This window comes from Oreochromis niloticus, linkage group LG7 (assembly GCF_001858045.2).
Source record: "Oreochromis niloticus isolate F11D_XX linkage group LG7, O_niloticus_UMD_NMBU, whole genome shotgun sequence".
Classification (NCBI taxonomy): domain Eukaryota; kingdom Metazoa; phylum Chordata; class Actinopteri; order Cichliformes; family Cichlidae; genus Oreochromis; species Oreochromis niloticus.
The window spans coordinates 4,019,976-4,041,476 of NC_031972.2; the positions used below are offsets into that span (position 1 = coordinate 4,019,976).

General features: G+C 37.8%; 1 protein-coding gene across 1 annotated transcript; it reads left to right on the top strand.

Annotated features, from left to right (window-relative positions):
• Nucleotides 1-742: 742 nt before the first annotated feature.
• On the top strand, nucleotides 743-21,351 carry anpeplb (alanyl (membrane) aminopeptidase-like b). Its single transcript, XM_005449270.4, has 20 exons — nucleotides 743-1,735; nucleotides 3,982-4,124; nucleotides 4,247-4,395; nucleotides 4,551-4,671; nucleotides 5,642-5,796; nucleotides 6,048-6,161; nucleotides 6,255-6,398; nucleotides 6,482-6,547; nucleotides 8,289-8,354; nucleotides 8,748-8,914; nucleotides 9,427-9,509; nucleotides 10,267-10,400; nucleotides 11,391-11,446; nucleotides 12,558-12,705; nucleotides 12,882-12,973; nucleotides 13,903-14,013; nucleotides 16,435-16,602; nucleotides 16,721-16,861; nucleotides 18,669-18,732; nucleotides 20,321-21,351. Exons 1-20 carry the CDS (start codon nucleotides 1,107-1,109, stop codon nucleotides 20,483-20,485), a joined length of 2,916 nt encoding a protein of 971 aa, XP_005449327.1. The 5' UTR covers nucleotides 743-1,106; the 3' UTR covers nucleotides 20,486-21,351.
• Nucleotides 21,352-21,501: the final 150 nt, after the last annotated feature.

Here is a 21,501-nt window from a genome sequence, read left to right on the forward strand (position 1 = left end):
CTTGTCTCACATAATAAAAATGACAGTTGAGTTTTTGGGTTTACTTGTTTTATTGTTGCTGGGGTCTTTATTTGCTTTGGTATCTGATGTTGATGTAGTTTTAATGTGAAACAGGAATGTGGCCTTGCTGCCTCAGCTGCTCATCCACCTGATTTTGGCCTCAGGGCGCTGATGATTGGTCTCCAATGTTATCAATATGCTCAAGATGATTTGACCACCTTGGCCCTCCAACAGCAACATCTGTTCTCAGTACAAATAACCAGCAACACTCCCATCTCCGGCCCTCTTTGTCTCCCTCCTCTTCCCTCTCCTGAGATGAAGAATATGTGCACAGTGGTCACGGTGGTCGTCGTTACCCGCAGTTGGAGCTTTCCAGGAAGTTCAGTGATGTACAAATCTCTACGTTCTATGTTCTCCTCCTCTTTTTTTCTGTTTTATCCAGCCCACTCAGCAGTCCTCTCTTTATATACCGTCTTGGTGGGAAAGACTTGCATGATCTCTGTTTAGATACGAACCCTTGGACCCCTCCTGCTGCAGAGACTTGCCTGCAGAAGTTGAAGGAAGAACAGCTGCATTTCGAAACTTTGAACACCTCTTACAATCAAAAGCGGTGATGCTGGATGTGTTCCCCACTGAGGATTTTGTTGTGCCCAGGGGCGTGTGTGTGTGTGTGTGTGTGTGTGTGTGTGTGTGTGTGTGTGATTGTGATGGTTTGAGGAGTGTTCACAGAAAGGGAATGTGAGGAAGTGTGGGATGGGGTAGGAGAGCGCAGTGTGAGGACTTGCGGTTTACCTAACCCCAGCATTAGTGGCATGACCGCAGTAACCACATCCAGATGTTTGGGAGCACAATCTGACTGATTATTTACAGTGAACATCGACCTCTTCACACTGCAATGTGTACTCTTTGCTCCTTTGGCAGTGTCAAAGTTAATGCTTAATCCAAGTACAGACCCTTAATTGCTAAGGCCAAGCCCTGTTTATTGGAGGGAGGTTACATGCCTGTGAACAGATCAGACAGCACAGACCAGAGGCAGACTCACACAGGGAATCAGCTCTACCAGGCAAGCAGCAGGATCTTAAGACGGACCAAAAGAAGCAGCTACCATGCCCCTGAAGTTTGGAACATCCAAGGCTATCGCCATCGCCTTTGGTGTTCTGACCGTCTCTTCCATCGGCGGCATGCTCACCATGGTTATTCTGTTCAAGGCTCAGACCCAAAACGTTACCATGACGCCACCTCCAACCATGCCGACCACCACCTTGGCCCCACCACCACAAATGCGGCTGCCGAAGAGCTTGGTACCTCAGAAGTACGAAATCGTACTCGCAGTTCAACTCTACACTAAAATCATAGAGGAGGGGAACGGCTCCAATCCCAACATTACCACTCCGAACCAGACCATGATCTTCACGGGAAACTCGACTGTCCACTTTCAATGCGCCCAAAAGACAATGAGCATCTTTCTCAACAGCAGGAACCTGAATGTTTCTTCGCCGGTGGTGTTGAACAAAGGTGCAAACAGGAATATTAAAGTGTCTGGATTGAAACACTACGATGATGAAAGTGACTTCCTCGAGCTCGAGTTGATGGACGCCTTGGAGGCAGGAGGGAACTACTCTTTGTATTTGTCTTTCCACGGCGAAGTCTCGGATAATCTGGAAGCACTGTATCTAAGCAGATATACTGATGGTATATTTGACTATGAAAGTGTAGATGATCCAAATGCGGACAGGTACGTAAAAAAGCTATGCGCATTTAATTATTTGTTGAATTTGGAGTTTATAAAACAATTTCAAAGCTTTTCGTTACTGCACCTTTAAAGTTTATGGTATTCCATACAAGAATCGGCCATTAGAGCTGAGATGGTTTCTGAGAAAGTGAAAGAAATGTGGTCGTGTTTATTCCAGTTGGAAAAATAATCTATATTAAATTAAATCTATATTTAAAAAAATGTTTGTATCTAAAATCTATGAAAGTTATGTAAGTATTCTGTATTTAATGCTAATTTTAGGATTTTAAGATTCCAATTTTTTCTGGAGTGAAAAATAAATACAAAATTTTAATTCAAGTTTGTTTTTTTTTATAAGAAAACTAGTAAGGGAAAAATATTGGAAAAGGTTTCAAGGAAAATGCCACAAAGGCTGGATGATAAATACAAACTGAAAAGAGTCAAAGTTACATTAAGAAAAATATAAATAATTTCTTAAATCGTTATTTCAAGAAGATGCAGCTCCAAATATTAAATGATTAAATACGTAAATGTATAAGCCTTATTTTTGATTTTTAGCATTGTTCAAAGTGTAATTCCCTTTTAATATAAAGGAAAGAAAGAAAATATCTATACAAGCTTACAAACTTTATCACTCAGCCATAATAACAGTAATAATTCATAATAAGCCATAATAATATTCCTTCAGGTTACAGAGATGTTCAAGTTTCCACAGTGAATTAATTTCTCAACTTGAGTGTTTTTTAAAAACGGTGAGTCTATAATCATCTGGATGACTAAACACAGTGATAGCTCAAACACAAAGTCATTTTCTAACATAACGATGATGCAGCCCACGTTTTTTCAAATCACTATTTATTTTCCACTGACGTGCAGTTCTCTGTGTCAGTTTTAATCTGACATGTAAAACAATAACCCAAACTGACCGTTCATCGTAACCTTATCCTTGATGTTGCACAAACCCATAAAAATTAATTCACAATGGAACTTTGGCATTAAAGTTACAAAAAACTGCAGCCAGGACATTTTTGTCTTTTGACAAAACTGAGTTGGCTCAACTGATTTACACAGCTTAAGATGAGGCCTAATCAAAATGCAGTTAAGCTGGAACCAGTAAGTATCCAACAGAAACCTAAGGACAAACAATATCTTTCAGAATGAAAAAAACTGTAATAATAATAGCAAAATAATCCATTCATAATCAATGTTTGTTGCAACACGTCCCTGGGGTAAAGTTGGTGGTATGACATCACTGATTGGTTACATGTGTGCTTGCACCTGCAGTGGTGTAATAAGTATTTAGTTACAAGTAAAAGTCCTGGCTTTAAAATGTGCCGTAAAAAGAACTACACAGGCAAAATTTGCAACAGTATCAAAGTAAAAGCAATCATTCTGCAATACGCTCACGATTTTTAGAAATATAATCCCAAAGATCTTTTTTCAATAACATCTTAATCTGAAGAGCAGTAGCTTAAACTGTCAAATAAATGTAGGGGAGGAAAAAAGTCAAATTAAACTCTAAAAACAAAAGAAGCTATAAAGCAGCAAAGAATTTTTTTTAAAAGTAGCTTATTGTTTTTCTGTCTTCTGAGTTTTGATCCTTGGATATGCTGTCTCACATTGAACTTAAAGAGTTGTACACTTATATATTTACACATTTACAACCTCTGATCACGCACTATTCTACAGTGAAGAAGACAATAATTTAATACATGTAACCAGCCTGTTCAGGTGGGGGCCGCTACACTTGTGCACCATCCGGGTACCCTGAGAGTCCTTCATGTATCCTTTCTTCTTTTTTCCTTTTTCTTTTCTTTTCTTTTTTTACAAAAGAGTACTGCTCACAACTCTCTCATATCTTTTTGTTTTTACCCATTCACACTCATATGAATTTGTGACAAACAGGCACATCCAAAACCCAACATACATAAACACCTAGACATAGAACACATAGAAAACCTTGAGATAGTTACACACATATCTTTTTCTCAGTTGTTGTTAATCAGCTACACTCTGTCTTTTCCATTTCTCACTCATTCATGTTGTTAATGTGCATTCTGTAAATGGTACAAGAGGCCATAAGATGATTCTCTTGCAATTAATGTTACAAATTAGTCAAAAAAGTGCAGCAACATCACAGTCAAAGACCAATAAAAGCTGTTAGTGATGATAAAGAATATGTTGGGATATTTTGATCCAATTAAAAGAGACCTGAACACTCTCTCGCTCTCTATTCTCTGTACTCTTAGATTCATTGCTGCCACCAATCTGCAGCCAACAGATGCCAGGAAAGTGTTTCCTTGTTTTGATGAGCCAGACATGAAGGCTGTGTTTGAACTGACCATCATCCACAGGCGAGAAAGCAGAGCTCTGGGAAATGCAGCCCCTCGTGGTAAAAACAAGTTCCTGTGTCAATAAGTGATATAGGTCACCTGCTGAGGAGTCAAACATTAACTTTAACAATAGGAGTAAAAGATGTCCTCATTATGTATTTCCTTGTTTCTCTACTTTCAGAGAACAACATTATAGATGACGAATGGCAATACACTATCTTTAAACCAACACCAAAGATGTCCACCTACTTATTCGCCTTCACAGTGGTCGACGACAGCTTCACATTCACCAGATCTCCAATCTCCAATACTGATCGCGTGGAGATAAATGTAGGCTACTTGTCCTGCAGGATGAATCTGATGCAGTGTTGTTGATGTTTTTGTTTTTGCCAGTACGCTCTGAAAGTCAGCAAAACTGGGCTAGTAGCCAGTGTGCTTTTACTATTTTTACCACTCAGTGCCATTTGTGTGTTTTGTTTGTGCAGACATATGCTCGTCCTGAAGCCATCGATGCAGGACACGCTGATTATGCCACCGAGATCGCCAGAAAGCTCCTTCGATTCTACGAAAGCCAATTTGAATTGAAATATGCAATGGAAAAAATAGGTAAACTATACCTACTTATGTCTGTGAAGGGTCTCAGTCATCCAGCTCATTGTAGTCTAAGGAAAGAAAAGGAAAGAAAGGTGTCTGGACTTCTGGGATGAGCGGTGAAATGTCTTCAAGAAACTTAAAGAAGTCCAGAGAAATCCAGAAGTCCAGGCGCCTTTCTTCCCAAGCTCCTTAGACTATACCTACTTATATTTCAGTCTTCTTCTTTCATCAGCTTACTTTTGGGATCCCCACCACAAAACATCCCCCTCCATCTCACCCTATCCCTAGCTTCCTCTATCGCGCCAACACTCTGCATGTCCTCCTTTATTGCATCCTTTATTGCATCTTCTCTGTGGTCTTCCTCTTTTGGAAGCTCCATCTACAGCATCCTTTGTCCAGTATATCCACTATCCTTCCTCTGCACATCTCCAAACCATCTGAGCCCTGGATCTCTAACTTTGTCTCCAAACCACTCAACCTGAGCTGTTCCTCTGATGTACTCATTTCATTTCTTTGACTCGAAGAGAATCACAAAAACAAACAGCTTGACATGAGAAATTAGAAAAAGACATCATAAATAGCACGCAAAACAATTCCCATGATTTGTATGTTTTTCTTCGCTTCTTTGACTCAGCTGGAGGGTTTTCATCGGTCTTTGTTCATCATGTTGCTTTTATTGTGGATATAAGGCCCCATGAATGAAATGTGTTGAACCCAAATTTTAACTTGTAATCCACATTTTATGGCTCACAAGTACTGTTTCTGATTTTTAGATGCATCACTTACTGTTTAATCTTAATACTGTATTGAGTAGATCATACAATTCTCATAGGGGATAATCTGATTTTTAATACTGAAGGGTCTTTATGCTGTGATATGAAGCACCTTAAATTGAATGTTGTTGTGAATTGGTGCTATTTAGACAGAACTGAACTGAACTTATTTGAACAGAATTGTGTCCATTTCTTTGTGATCTCCTTAGACCAGATTGCACTGCCTGACTTATACCCCGCCGCGATGGAAAACTGGGGACTGATCACATACCAGGAAGGATTCCTGCTCTATCAGGAAGGAGTCTCCTCCCTGTTGCACAAGGAAGATATTGCCACTGTCATTGCACACGAACTGGCACACCAGGTTAGAGAGCAGTAAAATGAATAAAGCACCTGATTTCAATCCTCTGAGTCATTTTCCTGTTAAGACCACAGACAGGAGTGGCAAAACATATGGTTTTAGCAGCAAAAGTAAAGATCATTCAACATTTTCACATAATAAGAAACACAGTTTTGGATTAAGGAAGTTTGTGAAGTTTATTACAACTTTTACAACAATATTTAATAGCAATACAACCTTTCCTGTGTAATGATTTATTTTTATTTTTCTGGCAGTGGTTTGGAAATGCGGTGACAATGAAATGGTGGAACGACCTTTGGCTGAATGAGGGCATTGCTACCTACCTGTCTTACTTTGCTGTGGACAGTGTGGAGCCCACGTTCAATATAGTAAGTCCAGCCTTACAACATCTCTGGAGTTGTGCTAAATGCTCAGGCAAGATTGTTTAAGCTTACAGTCTCGTCCATGTTTGTTTTCTACAGAAAGAAATATCTATCATGAACGACCTCCACGATGCATTTAGAGAGGATGCTTTGGCCTCATCCCACCCTCTCAGTCCTCCACCAGACAATATCACGACGACAAATGAAATCCTTGGAATGTTTGATTCTATCAGCTACAGCAAGGTAGCTAGTCAAAGCTGTTAATACACAATTTGCCTGTGTGTTTTCTACTAACGGGAACATGTAATCTGTATTCACTTTTTTAGGGAGCAATTGTGCTGAGAATGCTGGCAAACCATGTGGGAGAAGTTGTTTTCAACAAAGGGCTCCAAGTAAGCAAAAATGATTTTCAGAGCGATTCAGTTATTTCTATCAGGTCCTTCCCGAGAATTAAACTTAAAAACAAACAATAAAACTAAAGGGTTTCACTTGGCTGCCAGTCTGCAGTCAAAACTCATTTCTGCCAAGACAAACCAAATGCAGAATCCTGGAAAAGTAGATTTTGGCTCATGATGCATCAAGACAACACAGGTGGGAATGTAGCACTTGTACAGTTTGATGCTTTAATTAGCGATTAAATCTCATTTAATGTGCATATACCTTGTTTGCTTTTGCAACCAAAGTCTTGGCAGATGTAAGGAAAAGGAACATTTATGAAGTCCCCTGTGTGCTACAAAACTCTCAGCGCCTCACGGGCTTTTGAGATGGATGGAAAGGAAGAACGGATTTGGCTGGCCACAATTGGTGCCAGATATTGACACATAGGCTTACGTAGCCACAGCTTGTGGTATTACGAAATGAACTCACAGATTTTTTTGTTTTAATTTATTTTTTTAAATGAACTCACGGGATCAGGATTTGTCCCACTGTAGCTGTCATCCCTGTTAGTCTGATTTACTGAACTGGACCACTGTACAACATTTGTGATGTTGCTGCAGTTTGAAGCAATTAATAATGGAAATATGACCCTGTGAATGCTGTGTTAGCTCGGTGACAGACTGGCGACCTGTCCAGGGTGTACCGCACCTTCAGCCCCCCTGCAACCCTGATTTGGATAAGTGGAAGAAAATAGATGAGTGCAGTTCATGAATGCAGCTTAGCAACAAAGCTTGCAAGTGTTAGCTGATAACTTAGCACTCCACGCTTTTGATCCAAATATGGTAACTTCTGGATTTAAAAAAAGGAAAAAAAAGACACAGTGGTGGCCAAAATGCTAATGAGGCATCAGAATCTATACTCCAAAACCAGTGGGTGGTGTCACAGAGGTTACGCCCATCCTTTAAATACAGTCTTTGTTCCAGCGGTGTATTGTTTCAGTTTAGTCGTGAAAAATGATCTTTGGAAACTTCTGAAACAACCAAAAAAATAATAATAACATAAAGTTGTAATTCCAAAATGGATCAGGCTTCATTTGAAAGGCAACATTTTCTAGTTTCATAAAACTTGTTTGTATATCATGTGGCTAAAATAATACCAAACCCTCCACAGGTTGCAGGTAACCTGGTGTATTCTAAGAGGTTACATTTTTACTTTTATTTTTTTTTCACCATCAATAGACACCAGTTTCTGTCATACATCCAAATCTAACATGTTGAAAATAAAGCCCTCAATGCTGCTCTGAACGAAAGCATTCCAACATCTGGTTCGTGTCTGCTGAAATGGGGAAGGCACGCAGTTTTTGTCCACTTGTGTTTTCCACTGCCTCATGCAAAATCAATAAGGGTGTTGTGTTTTCCCTGTCACATATACAAGGAAGGGGCTAAACGTCTGTTCAAACCTTCATTTTTGTAACACACCAAACTCATTGTGAATGTTCATGTGTTTCCGGCCAGAAGATTAAAAAAACAAAACAACAAAAAAAAACAAGGAAAAACCAAAACATTTTTTACCCAGAGATTTATTTCAACATCACGTTTCTCTCAGGTTTAACTGCTCACAGCTGCAATCGAATCTTTTCACCCAGCTCTTATTCCAACGGCTCCTCAGGGAAATAATTATTTTTTTGTGCGTGATGCAACTGTGTCCACTGTTACTCAATCATTCTGATTTGCTCTGCTTTCATATATTTCGTAGATGTATCTCAAGGCCTTTCAATATGGAAGCGTAGAAAAGGATGACCTCTGGGAGTATATACAAATGGTAAGATGAGAAATTATCCAGGCTGTTTCAACACGCCAATTTTCTGCTGCTTACTCTATGCGTGCCTTGTCATCAGAATCATTCTCACATTTTCATTGCCCGAGGATTCATCACAATGGTGTATTTATCCCAGATTTTAAGTATTTTGGATGAATCATGGTTTTTGGTCTGTGTTTGAGCTCATTTAATTTAAAACAATGGCTACCACATTAAAATGCCAAACAGCAGCTTTTAGAAAGAAAAGAACTGCATGGTATATTTAGCTCTTTTAAAGCAAAGGCTTCGAAAATGTTCAGATACTAATGAATTCAGTTATCATAAATCATATTTACAAATACATCAGGTTTAGACTGCACAAGGTAAGATATTAATTGACTTGTTTAATGTTCGCAGGCTGACAATCAGAACCGCTTTGCCAAAGCTGTCCGCAACACTGATGACATCGCTGGATTCATGAACCCTTGGACCACCCAAAGTGGCTATCCTGTCATTACCATCAACACTACCGATGGACAAGTCTACCAGAAGCAGTTTCTCTTCAATAACTCTGTCAATTCCTCGTAGGTGTCTTCCACATCTTTCTACAAACTTGACCTAACTTTGTGTAAACCAACTATTTTACTATTTTTTTTTCCAGCCTAGACAAATCTGTAATAAAATCATCAAGCTTGAGTTAACATTTTGTACCAGTTTTAGTGATAATACAGATTAAATAACTGTTTGTGGTCAAAAGCCAAGTTATTCAATGAATAACTCACATCGTTAACAAAGTATTGGGCCGCAACTGATTTCAGTAAATGATTCCTTTTGGACCCGCCCTTGCTTTAAAACTCCATGATGCTGCCATGGTGAATCATACAGGGTCCAGACTGAGATACCTCCAGATCCCGGAGACTCTTAGGTTATTAGAAAGGAGAATAGATTTCATGCTCATGTTTTTGTCTCTAAAATGCTTCTTTTCAGTTTGTGAGCTTTAAAAAGTCTGTAAAACTCACAATTATTGCTCACTTTATTTTCTGGGGCGTGTGAAACTGCATCCAGTGTAAGATCTACCTGTTCTTTTTCTGTTTAGGAATTCTTGGACAGTGGAGATTGAGTTCATCTCAAATGCGTCGTCTCAATTTGAGAAAGTGTATTTGTATAACAACAAGCCAGGTAAGATGCAGGAGAACACAATGTATTTTTTATTTTACATCTTCTGTTTCAAGAGGAACCAGAATAATGGCTTTATTTTATTATTGATGTGTGATGAGACACAATCAAGCCTTTGATTTGAAAAACCATAAGCATTTGTCGGGTTCTTCAACCAAAGGTTCTTAAATCAGCTACAAAGGCTTTAGATATTCCTGGAATGCAATTTTCTTTAAATGCACAAAAATGAAAATTGGCCAAACAAATATTTTGCATGTATTTTAGGAAGTATAGAAAACCATTAATCACATACATCATTAATCATCCTTTAAGTGTTGCTGATATGTGTGACATTTGTGCATGTAATGTTGTAAACACATACAGTGTCAGATTAGTTACAAACTGACTTTCAAGACACAAAAAAAGCAACAAAACGACTACAGATAAACAGATGTGAATCCCAAATGCCACCTGACGTGTCCGTGAAAAAATACAGAAGAAAAGGAAGCGATAATGAGAATTTATCACAAAGAGAAGTAAAAGAGTTGCAAAAATGACATCAAAGATATACAAACACAAAAAGTAGATACAAAAACATCTGGGAGAAGCAAAATGACTGCACACAGTGTATCTGCTTTCAGTTTGGTTGTATTCTTGTTTTTTCTCCTTAAGTCTCGTCTCAGCCTCTGTCAAGTTTCCTTTTTCTCTACACGAGTGCTTCATTTTACTCACTCGCAAATAAATTTAACACATTTTCAACTAATTGATGTCTCGTGAACAGTAAACAAAGAAGCTTTCATAGCTAAGAATGGTGAATGGTTCCTGGCAAATATCAACTGCACCGGATACTACAGAGTCAATTACAATCCAGAGAATTGGGAACGCCTTCTAGCTCAACTGCAGAAGAATCGACATGTAAGTACTGGGCCACTCCAGTTTTACACATTTTACTGGGTGATTTTTACTGGAAATATTACGACATCTTATCTTCTGAAGCTTCTTTGTTCCATACCAGGCAATAAATGCAGGGATTTTGTGAGTTATTGGTTAATTATCAAAATAAAATTTAATTAAATTTATATAAACTGACAAGTTTATATTGAAGAGAAATAACTTATTGTCGAAGGCAGATTCATTGGACTGCGAAGGTTTTCTAGAGGCTTTAAAGAGCAACAATAAAAGCATCCAAGTTTGCTTTCTTTATTACACAGTGAAGTTTGATAGATTGTGTTGGAGGGTAAGACAGAGATGCTGTTTGAACAAAGTAGATCAGACTAAGAATTGGCCTTGAACCAAAAGCTCAGAGGTTAACTCAATCAAAGCAAATATTTGTCGTCATACATCCCGAGGTACACAAAAAAGGCCTTACTTGTGCCTTATAACTTTTACAACTAACCTGTTTTTTTCTGGATGTATGAGTCTGTAGTTGTATCAGCAAAGTCGTCACCATGTTCATGGATTGTTTGGCTGGTTGATCTACCACTCAGTTGTTCATGTTCTGTCATCACTAACTCGCAGTGCACAGAGAAAGTAAGCTTTCTTAACGCCTGTGACTTTCCATCCAGTGCAAGGAACAGGGCAAGGGTTACTATTGTTACAGTTTCTGCTACAAAGCACACACTGACTAAGGCAACTCCTCTGAAACACTTGTCATAAACATACCTGAATTCCCTATGACACTGATTGGGGAACAAAACAAATGGTGGAGGGAGAATAATTTTGTGGACAAACACGGAATAGCAGGATAGGAGAATTCCAGGTAAGTGGGTGGGAATCAGATGGCAAGGAAAGTCACGTTCAGTAACCTTTAAAGTCATTTTTAATAACTTTAAAATGGCAGCTCCCAGGTAAGGAAGAAGTAGCGCTCGGTGGCTCTCTAACTTTGAAACTCTTGTGTTTTTCCAGAGTATCCCGCTGGTGAACAGAGGGCAGCTTATTGATGACGCATTTAACTTGGCAAGGTACTGACTGTGACCTGTTCATTTAATAAAACAATAATAATGCTGTGCTATTAATATATTAGATATGTTAAGCGATAAGAGGAAACTAGAAACGTCGTTAAGAAGTCCACTTAACTTAACATGCAGCTTTGCATCGGGCTCCTTCTCAACAGTATGCTGAATATTTAGATCTGTCCTTTTGAAAAACGCTCTCATTCTTTCAGTATTAGTCACAGACCCCCTTCCAAACCAAACAGCCTAACATTATTAAATGTTATGTGATATTTATTTTATTTACAAAGTGGCTACTTTGCTCCAGTTTCTAGGGAAGGCATTTATTTGAGATAATGAATTATATTATATGTGTTTTATTGAGATATTGGATTAGCTGGAGCCTGTCGTGGAAGGCTACACCCTGGACAGGCTGACACGCTATCACAGAGCTAACACACGCTATCGACACCGTGCTGCTTATTGCAGCTAGCTGGACATTAACCCTGTGAGGTCTAAGTCATGGTCGGTGTTATCCCTAGCTCTACTGTTCTCCAATGTCTTGGCAGTCGGGGTAAAAAAATAAATAAAATCCTTGTAACTTACAGGCATTATTTACATTTTTCCCCAAAATGCCCTTTTGTTTTTCTCCAAAACTTAGGGTTAGACATGACAGTGATGTCAACTCATACCTCAGAGGGTTAAATTTACAGGTAAAATGCAAATCGATAATTTTCTTTAGACAACAACATTTGTCAGCCATCATTATTTTACTCATCCGGTCATCCGTCCAGGGTTGAGTTTTGTTTTAGCCAATTATTAAACAGGCAAATCCCGACAAGTCACAGGGGACACTTTAAATAAAGTCTGAGACATTTTGCCGCTGCACTGTTTCTTAAAAAAACATTTTCCATTTGATCTGACGCTAACCAAAGACATCCCAACCAAATCGTGGAGACTTAATTTTTTCATAACATTTAGCTGTAAGAAAATGTGATTGTAGAAGTAGTCCTATTGGAGGTTTTATAAATACAAATGGTTTAAACACAGGCGGTGTGTGGATGCTCCAATATGGATGCCTTTTTTGTGAATTTTGAATAAATGGCTGTACTAACTGAGATCTCACTCTTGTTCTCCTCAGGGCTAAACTTGTCAATGTGACTCTGGCTCTGAATTCAACCCTTTTCCTCACAAAAGAGACAGAGTTCCTTCCCTGGGAGTCAGCGGTCAGGAATCTCGAGTACTTCATCCTCATGTTTGACCGCTCTGAGGTGTATGGACCCATGCAGGTATCTGTCATCCGTTTTGACTGGTTGTACATATTTCTTTAAAAAACTTTGATGTCTTATATTATTATATTTATTAGGCTTAATGTGATCTTCTGATTTTGTTGATGTTCAATAATCGGAACAATGTGCAGAAAATATTGTATACAATCCCAAAACTCTGCCGTCTCTTCCTGCAGATATACCTGCGGGAACAGGTTAGAGAGCTGTATAACTTCTTCAAAACCTACACGGACGATGACAGCGTCCCACAGAACGATCACTCCTTACAGTAAGTAAGATCGTTTATTGCTAAGACGGAATTCATCCTGAGTTAATCGTCAACAGATTTACACATGCTTGCAGTTTACGGTTCATAAAATCACAATCAAGTTCAAAAGTGCTTATAAAAAGCAGATGTGTGAGTTTGTATTTTTACCTTTGTGCTGTAACAGATGTGTGGTGTGGACTGTGAGTGTCGTTTTAAAGGAGGCAGTTCTCGTGTCATCAAGGATTGTTTAAAGTGGTCCGCTTTTATCTCATATAAACTGTTGCAGGGGTGGATGTTCATGTTAAACACGGCCAAAGTTTCAAATAATGACTTCATCAGAAAACACAGGTCTGAGAGAGAAAGAGTGGGGATATCTGTAACGTGGACTGTTGTAGTAAAGTATAAGAATAAAACTGTAGAGCTGGAAATAAGAATGATAAAGTGTAAACTGATTATTTGATAATTAATCTTTGTTCATGTGGCACAACAATATGGCATTATGGGTCGACGTGATAATGAGGGTAAAATTAGTCTTAGTGGTATCATTTTCACCTTTCCTTAGAAATTGCCACTTGTTAGTTATTTATTCTTCTGTAACTGCACTTTAAGCATCACTAAGAGTACATTCAGCTGCTGAAAATGACGCCCTAAGTTAGAAACAATTACAGGGTAAATGCTGAGTAGTTACTGGCTGTATGGCTAGACCACGAAGTGCTACCAAAAGATGACATAAAAGAAAGAAACTGGAGGCTTTCAGTGAACGCGTAGGCCCTCTTGGTATCCAAACCATTGGTAAAACAATTAGTTAGAGAACTGTCAGTAATACATGAGTAATGAGAGTCCATTTAAGGGTTAAAAAAACTCTTGTCTCCAAATTATTCTCATATTTGGAAACACTCTGGTATTTCATACCTTTGCATTTAACATACAAAATATTGTTTCATCCTAAGGTACACCCAGCTCTTAGCCATAAAGCTGGCATGTTCCAATGGACTCCCAGAATGTGTAGAGATGGCTAAGCAGAAGTATGCCGCCTGGATGAAGAGCAACAATACCAACAGGTGTGGATTTTTCTAGAATAAGTATCTTTTTTTTTCTGTGTCACACTTTCTGGAATTATCCAATGATCATCTAACTGTATTAGGTTTCCATATATTCTGTAGCTTTGCTCTCTGGTAATGATTTAGTAAAGGTATGTGTAATCTAATCCCTCTTTCATGTCAGTTGTCGGTATCTGTGCATTGTGGATGTCGGTAAAGCTGCACTTGATGGGATTTTCAAGCAATCTCACTCTAATTTTCAATTCCAACATCTTTTCCTAAACAAGTGCTCTGGTGCGCTTACAGCTAGCATTTTTGAAAAGTTTCCAGGTGCAGCTTTAAAAAATTGGGACTAAGACTGTATATAAAAGATGGACGTGGCCACAATGACATCACTGATTGGTTAGTGACCGTGAGGGGTGGATCTGACTAAGAACCTAAGGAGCAACACGACACTCATTTGCAGTCTCGTGGTAAAGCAGACAGTGAATTATCCTTCAGTAACCATAATGGGGACAATACTTAGAAATAAACCTCCTGTTGAATTCAGTCAGACTTCAAACTAGTGATCGAGGCCAACACCCCATCTTTATAGTGTTTACTGAGCCACGCTTCTTTTTGCAATCACAGGAGCTGCTCTTTGCTAAAAATTCATGCAGAATGCAGGTTTAAGGTACTTCTGCATAGAGTTCACTTTTCTTCTCTCAACCCCAAACTGGTTGCAGTAAATAGCTGCCCCTCTCCAAGCCTGCTTCTGCTGGAGGTGTCTTCCTGTAAAAAAGGAGTTCTTCCTTCCCACAGTTTCCACGTGTTTGTTCATAAGGGATTGTCTGATCGCTGGGTTTTTCTCTGTAATATTTGTAGGACCTTCGATTTCCTATACAACAAGCTTTGAGGCTACGTCTATCTTTTATTACAGTTAAATACGTTCACTGCATGTGCTTGTTACTTCAATGTGGAAATGCCTTTGTGCTTGACTGCAATGCTGTGTGGATATGTATGCTGCATGTTATACTGTAAACACATTATAAATTAGGGGGGGACATATGCTGGATTTGTTATCTTGTGTTCAAAAAAATCAAAATCATCTTCAGAGAAGTCACAGAATAGTAACTAAAGTCTGACATCCATGGATTCTTTTATATTCTTTAGTCTTTATTTTGTCCAAAAATGCTCACTTGGGCTGTGTATATGTCTGACTTTCCCAGATGTGTCAACAACTTCAATCTAAAATTAGTACATCAAGGATAAAATGAGATCTAATTAGATTTAATTATATCAGACTTAGACATTCTTTCAGTTTCTTTTGCTATACACTATATTAAAAAAGCAAGACTGCAGACAGACAAACAGACACTCGTTTCACACTCATGACTCCAGTATAGTCAACCCAGCACTTAAGCTCTCGACTTAATCACTTACTGTAAAACCGCTAAGCATACTATGTCTTTTTAATTTGGGGGTGTTGACAGTCAAGAGGTTGAAATAAATATTTTCGCCATGCAAAACATGAACATGAAATAGGAATATAATTCAGATGTGGATACACATGAATGCCATATTTCCTTTATCGTGCAACTCAGACATTTATGATTGGATACAAATAGACTGTAAAAGAGTCTAAAACAGGTCTTGCAAGTAGCTGTGCCTCCAAGTACAATAAATGGCCTTCAGATTATTTTATCCCAGTTAATAGATTTCATGTTGCATAACAACAGCTGTTTGTATCAGAAAGAATTAAATGGTCAAAGCTCAAAGTGGTTTATATTTGCTTTATTGCTCCCTCATTCTTGGCCTGCATGTTACTGCAGTGGTTAGCATGGTTGCTGCAAAGCGGAAGGCTGTAGGTGTGAATCTGCTGCTCTGCACGGCGTCTCTATCAGTGGTATTTGTGGAGGTAGGGAAGTGAGCATGATCTGTGATTTGTCTGTCTATGTGGCTCTGCCAGGATACCCCAATAACACAAGTTGAAGAAGTGCCTGGATGGATGGGACATCATGTCACTTTTCAAACTAATTTATACATCATGGGACATTTTCTCTTTTAGCATATGGACTTTTCCAAATGTTAAAAAATCTAGCAGTGTTGTGTTTTCATTGAATTTTTGATGGGTGGGCAGATATTGCACCATGCCATTGGATGTCTTCTTTTTTAATTATCAACAACGTCAATAATTTGAGAATTTTCTGTGACTTCTGTAAACATCAATATATAAACTACATACATAAATTGACAATGGTCGCAGTCTACTATACTGATGAGCCATTTCTATATAGTATAATGGACTTCATTTTATTTTGGCGGGTAGAGTTTTTCTTATACTGCTGATGAGATTCCTTCTGAAGCAAAAACATGTGATGTCAGCTGTCCAGCACAAAGAAAAAAATGTGAAAATTAGATGGTCCTGAAACAGGGAAAATAAAGTGTGTGTGTGTGATTCAGCATCCACCCAAACCTGCGGTCTGAAATCTACTGCCAAGCTGTGGCTGCTGGTGAGAAGGAAGAGTGGGAATTTGCCTGGGACATGTATCAGACCTCCAGCAACACCTCGGAGAAAGACCAGCTCCGTCGCGCTCTGTCCTGCACCAAAAAGATCTGGTTGCTCAGCAGGTAAAGCACAAAATCCTAATGTGTATGACACATGTGTAAACTGTTTTAATAAAGCAGTTCCCAATACACATGGGTTTTATTCATTAGGTTTCCAGTAAGAGCCTTCCTTATCTTGCAGATACCTTGATTACACTTTGGACCCTGAGAAGATACGTCTGATGGACGTTGGTTCTACAATTTACTACATAGCCCAGAACGCAGCGGGGCAGGCGCTGGCCTGGAACTTTATCAGAGCAAACTGGGACTACGTCAGCCAAGGGTAGGTTGCTATTTAAATTGTGTTTACTCCCTCTCATATTGGTTTTTACAGATGACATCTCATTTTCTGAGTCATCTGTTTTGCACTGTGGATTAGACAAACATACATGATGCCAGTATTCTTGGGTTGAGGTTGGTCACATTTCCTTCAGTGATGAGCATTTATTTTGCCTTTTTATTCCTACAGATTTACAAGGAGTTTAAGAATTCATGGCTTACCTCAGAACATACGCTTATAAGGGTGGAGGAGTTTCCAAAACACCCCAGTTAGATGTGTGAAAACTCTGGATGAGCTCAGTTTTTGGCAGTATGACCTCCTTTCAGCTGGCTTGTTAAAATGTGAATTTGCTCAGTGGCTTCCTGTTGTAGAATTATTGCGAGTATATTTCAATGGTGTTGGCACAAAGCAACAAAAACAGCAGCGTGTTTCTTCTTTTTCCTCCTATTGATTTAGTTCAAGAAGACAATAAAATGCAGCATTGTTGCAACCATTGGTGGCTGTGTTTCTATTTAATAGGAGGAACAATGCAAAGAGAAAATATCCATATTTGTGATCACCTGGCTTGGTGTGGATATGATCTTGTGGTGTCTGCATCCACCTCTCTGGCTCTAAGTTTAATGTGATTAAATATTCTCTCCCTTTTAGATCAGTTTATCTATGATGGCCTGGCAGAGTGCAGTTTGTTGGCCATAAGTTTTCAGCCCAAAAAATGCAAAGAACTGTAACGTTGTGATACTTTAAGGGTTTGGTGTGGATGTTGGGAGAAAATTGAATAATGACCTGCCTTTAAGGAGACGTGTAGCCTGTTTTAGGTCATTTTAGGTGGTTTCAGGTTTTTTCCTCTTGCAATTCGACATGTTCATTCAGTCTCAATGCATCTTCAACCCACTAGCCAGCATCAAACAGGCTAACCAAGATTAGATAAGAGAAATCTTTATTGGTGTCCACAGGGGAAATGCAGTTGCTCGAGAAACTTGAAGGTAATGAAGAGTAAAAAGAAAACATTAACAGTACAAGTTTTGCTAAGAAACAAGCCAACAGTGTCAAGATAACTACAATATTTTTTCAGGATTGGGTGGAGACCAAAACTGAACTAACAACAGAGTAATGTTACCAGGGTACAAAAAGAAACCCAACCAAGGTGTGTGTCGGATACTGTAACAGCAAAAGAGTGCGCTCTGATCAGTACAGTTAAAGATGCTTTTGGTTGAAAATGAGAATATGGCGAGGGCTTGGGTTTACATGACGCCACCATGATGTTTCTCGATTATGTTTTGGCTTCTGCTTTATGGCGCAGAGGAGACATATTTGCTGCTTCATCATAGAGAGTCGAGGGCCTCGGCTCGTTCAGGGGCCAGATGTTTATAGAGCACTTTAGTGACCTGTGAGCAAACTAGCTGGGCCATAAAAAAAATCAGGCATTTATAAACAGTCGACTATAAAAATTCTGCACTGTGTCATCAAGTGCAAAGGTCCTGTTATTTAATCACTTCTTATCATTACCCCTCCTGTTTGTGCTGTTACCAGGAAGTTAAAATAAACTGAATCACAGTATAATTAAAAGGGGGGGGCATTTCGTGGCCACACCGACATGCGAACGTTATCTAAAGTAAATTACCTAATCAGCAGGGGATTGAAAATCAATTTTTCCTTGACTAATCATTACCAGTCATTACCAAGTTCATACTGTAAAACAGATGAAAACCAACTAAAACTAAAACTAACCATCCAGAGTGGATACTTAGTTTCAACACTTATAAATGAATCACTTGAGTTTCACTGAAAGCTGTTGCTGATATTTTGCCAGGGACGGGGCGATGCTGATTGCAGGAGTGACCAGCAGATTCTCGACAGAGTTTGAACTGGAAGAGGTAATTTACCAGTCATTTTTATTGCTAAAATGATATAACAGCAGGAGTATGAAATGTCTTTCTAATCATAATCCAGTAATCTGCTCACACATATTCAGATACACCCCAATACTTTATTTATTTATGACTGCATAATTAATCTTACTTACCTTTGACACATGACACAGAATTTGTATGATTAGTTTTATTTCCCTTGTACTAATCAGCAGTTCTCGAAACTCTGTCTCATGTCTCCACAGGTCTTCATTAACACATTTGACAGTCATTTTTATCTGTATGATGTTAACTGCTATAAATGACACATTAGTTTCTGAAATCTCACTTGACAAAAGCTGAATGTCTTATTTTTCAACTACATTTCAGCTCATATTTATCCAATTACATAACAGGTTTCTCACATATTATTTACCTTCAGCCACCATTTTACCTTTTTCAGCAAACATTTACATCTAGCCACATATCAACATTCTTTATTTTAACTTAAAGAATATTCATGTTACTCTATTACTTTAGCTGTTCTAATCATTGCTTTTAGTTTTTTTTACATTACTTCCAACTATTTCAGATTTTTAGCTTTTTTTTTTTAACATTGTTGAATTTAGTTAATAAATTCCATAATTTATCATTTACATTTAGCTTTTTTAACATTCATAACTTACTTTTAGATAAATTTTAACAATGGCAACTATTGCTTTTCACTTTTTCAATATCATGTCATGTTTCAGGTAATTAAAGCATTAGCTGTTGTTCTAGCTAAATTACTTCGTTGTATCTTTATCTTTCAATACATATCTATGTTTATATTTTGTTTAACCATTTTTCATGATTACAAAGATGACATTTTCTTTTTTAACCTTCTGAAGTTAATTTTAAACATTTTAACTGCCAATACTTTGGGCCTTTTAAACATTACTAAATGAGTATTATTTAAGACACTGTCTGTGGTGTTTTCATTATTTATGCTACTTATTTGAGCTTTTTCAACATTTCCAAAATTCACAGCTGTTCAAAAAAGGGAAAGAAATTTAATTTCACATGCTGCTGCTACACAATAACAACTTTCTAATTTACCTTTAGCTACATTTTAACAGTGGCAACAATTTCTTTTAGCTTTTTAGAAAATCTAAATGCTAATTACAATATTGTAACTATTCTTTTAGCTAATTAGTCCAACATATCTGTATCCTTTTCAACATGTGTAAATTAGATTCACTATTTTATTTAATCATTTTTTCATGAGGGCATAATTACATTTTCTTTTTAATCTTTTAAGTTTTAAGTTTATCTAAGTTAATTTGATTTATATTTTATTTTTAACTAGAAATATTTTAACTGTTGTACTAATTACTTTAGGCCTTTCAACATTGTTGAATTATGTTGAGCTTATTATTTTATTCACTGTCTGTAGCATTTTCATTATTTATACTACTTTAGCTTACATTTCAAGTGTTGTATTTAATTTAATAATTTTCCAACATTTCGAAAACTGATAGCTGCAGAAAAAAGAACAGAAACGTTCTTTCACATGCTGCTGTTTCATGCCAGCACCTAACTTTGTGTTTTTTTTCTCACCCCTTTGTGTCTACAGCTCATGCGTTTTCAAAATTACAATCTAGGTGGTGGTGCCGCCAGGGCTGTGTCTCTGGCCATTGAGCAAACCCAAGTGAACATCCAGTGGGTCAAAGAGAACAAAGACGTTGTCCTGCAGTGGTTCGAACAAAAAACTTCTTCTGTAAGACAAAAGGAGAACTAACAGGTTCAGAGCCTCAGATCAGATTGCCAGTTTATTCCCTCGAAGCTGCACATTTTTAGTCAATATGACTTTACTAGAAAAATAATTGAATGTAATTCAATTCCAAGCTGAAATATGACTCATGCAGCACATAGTATATTATAATAAGTACTAAGAGAAATGTTCAGTATTCATGTATATACTTCTGTGCATTATTTATACCGTACACTCAATGAAAATAGAGAAATAAAAAACAATCTGTTCAACATTTGTGAATTTTGCACATAATGCTAATGAAGGATGTATTAGCTGTAAGGCTGCATGTTAAAAAATTGCATTTATGCTAGAAAATTCCTTGTTGCTTTGCATAATTGCTTTTTAGGGGTTTGTTTAGTTTAGTTTAAGTGAAAGACTGAAACGTCTCTTTGTTCCGTTTGCTTCTGTTGCCACTTTGTCATTTGCAAAATCTATTAAATGTGCTGTAATCAAGAAGCCAAACTGTTCTTGTGTTGCTGAAATTGTTATATTTAATAATAAAATACACACAAGCCTTTTAATTCTGTTACTTTGGTTAACGGGTATTGCAACAATGTCACAACTGGAATGCTTTTGGGGTGTGACTGCTTACAGTTAGAAACAAACTTTTTGTTTTTCCTGACATGTTCAAAAGTTGATGTCCCTTACCCAAAGAGACTATGTGTGTGAAATTTAAATTACACAATTTTAGGAGAAAAAAAACAATATAAAACTTGAAAATCTTCAAAATTTGTCTGTTTCTTAGTCTGTATCTGCAATACAGACACACTCTCTGAAGTGTATCAACTTTGGTCTCGGTAGTTCTTTTTTGAAAATATTGAAAGTATTAAAATAAAAATTGTTTTCCCAAATTTTGTTGCATTGCTCCTATGTTCTAAAATGCATTAATGATGCAAATATGATTGTGATTTGAGGCTTTATAACTGACTTTCCCTGAAGTAGAACCCCCAGCTGGGTATGTGACATTAAGCTCTAATTAGGACACTGTATGTTCCTCTGCA

What these genes read in the sequence shown, in the direction of transcription:
- anpeplb (XM_005449270.4), top strand. Translation starts at nt 1,107, where the DNA reads ATGCCCCTGAAGTTTGGAACATCCAAGGCTATCGCCATCGCCTTTGGT. An exon ending in GACGCATTTAACTTGGCAAG is followed by an intron (nt 11,447 to 12,557) that starts GTACTGACTGTG and finishes TGTTCTCCTCAG; the next exon opens with GGCTAAACTTGTCAATGTGA. An exon ending in TGGGACTACGTCAGCCAAGG is followed by an intron (nt 16,862 to 18,668) that starts GTAGGTTGCTAT and finishes ATATTTTGCCAG; the next exon opens with GGACGGGGCGATGCTGATTG.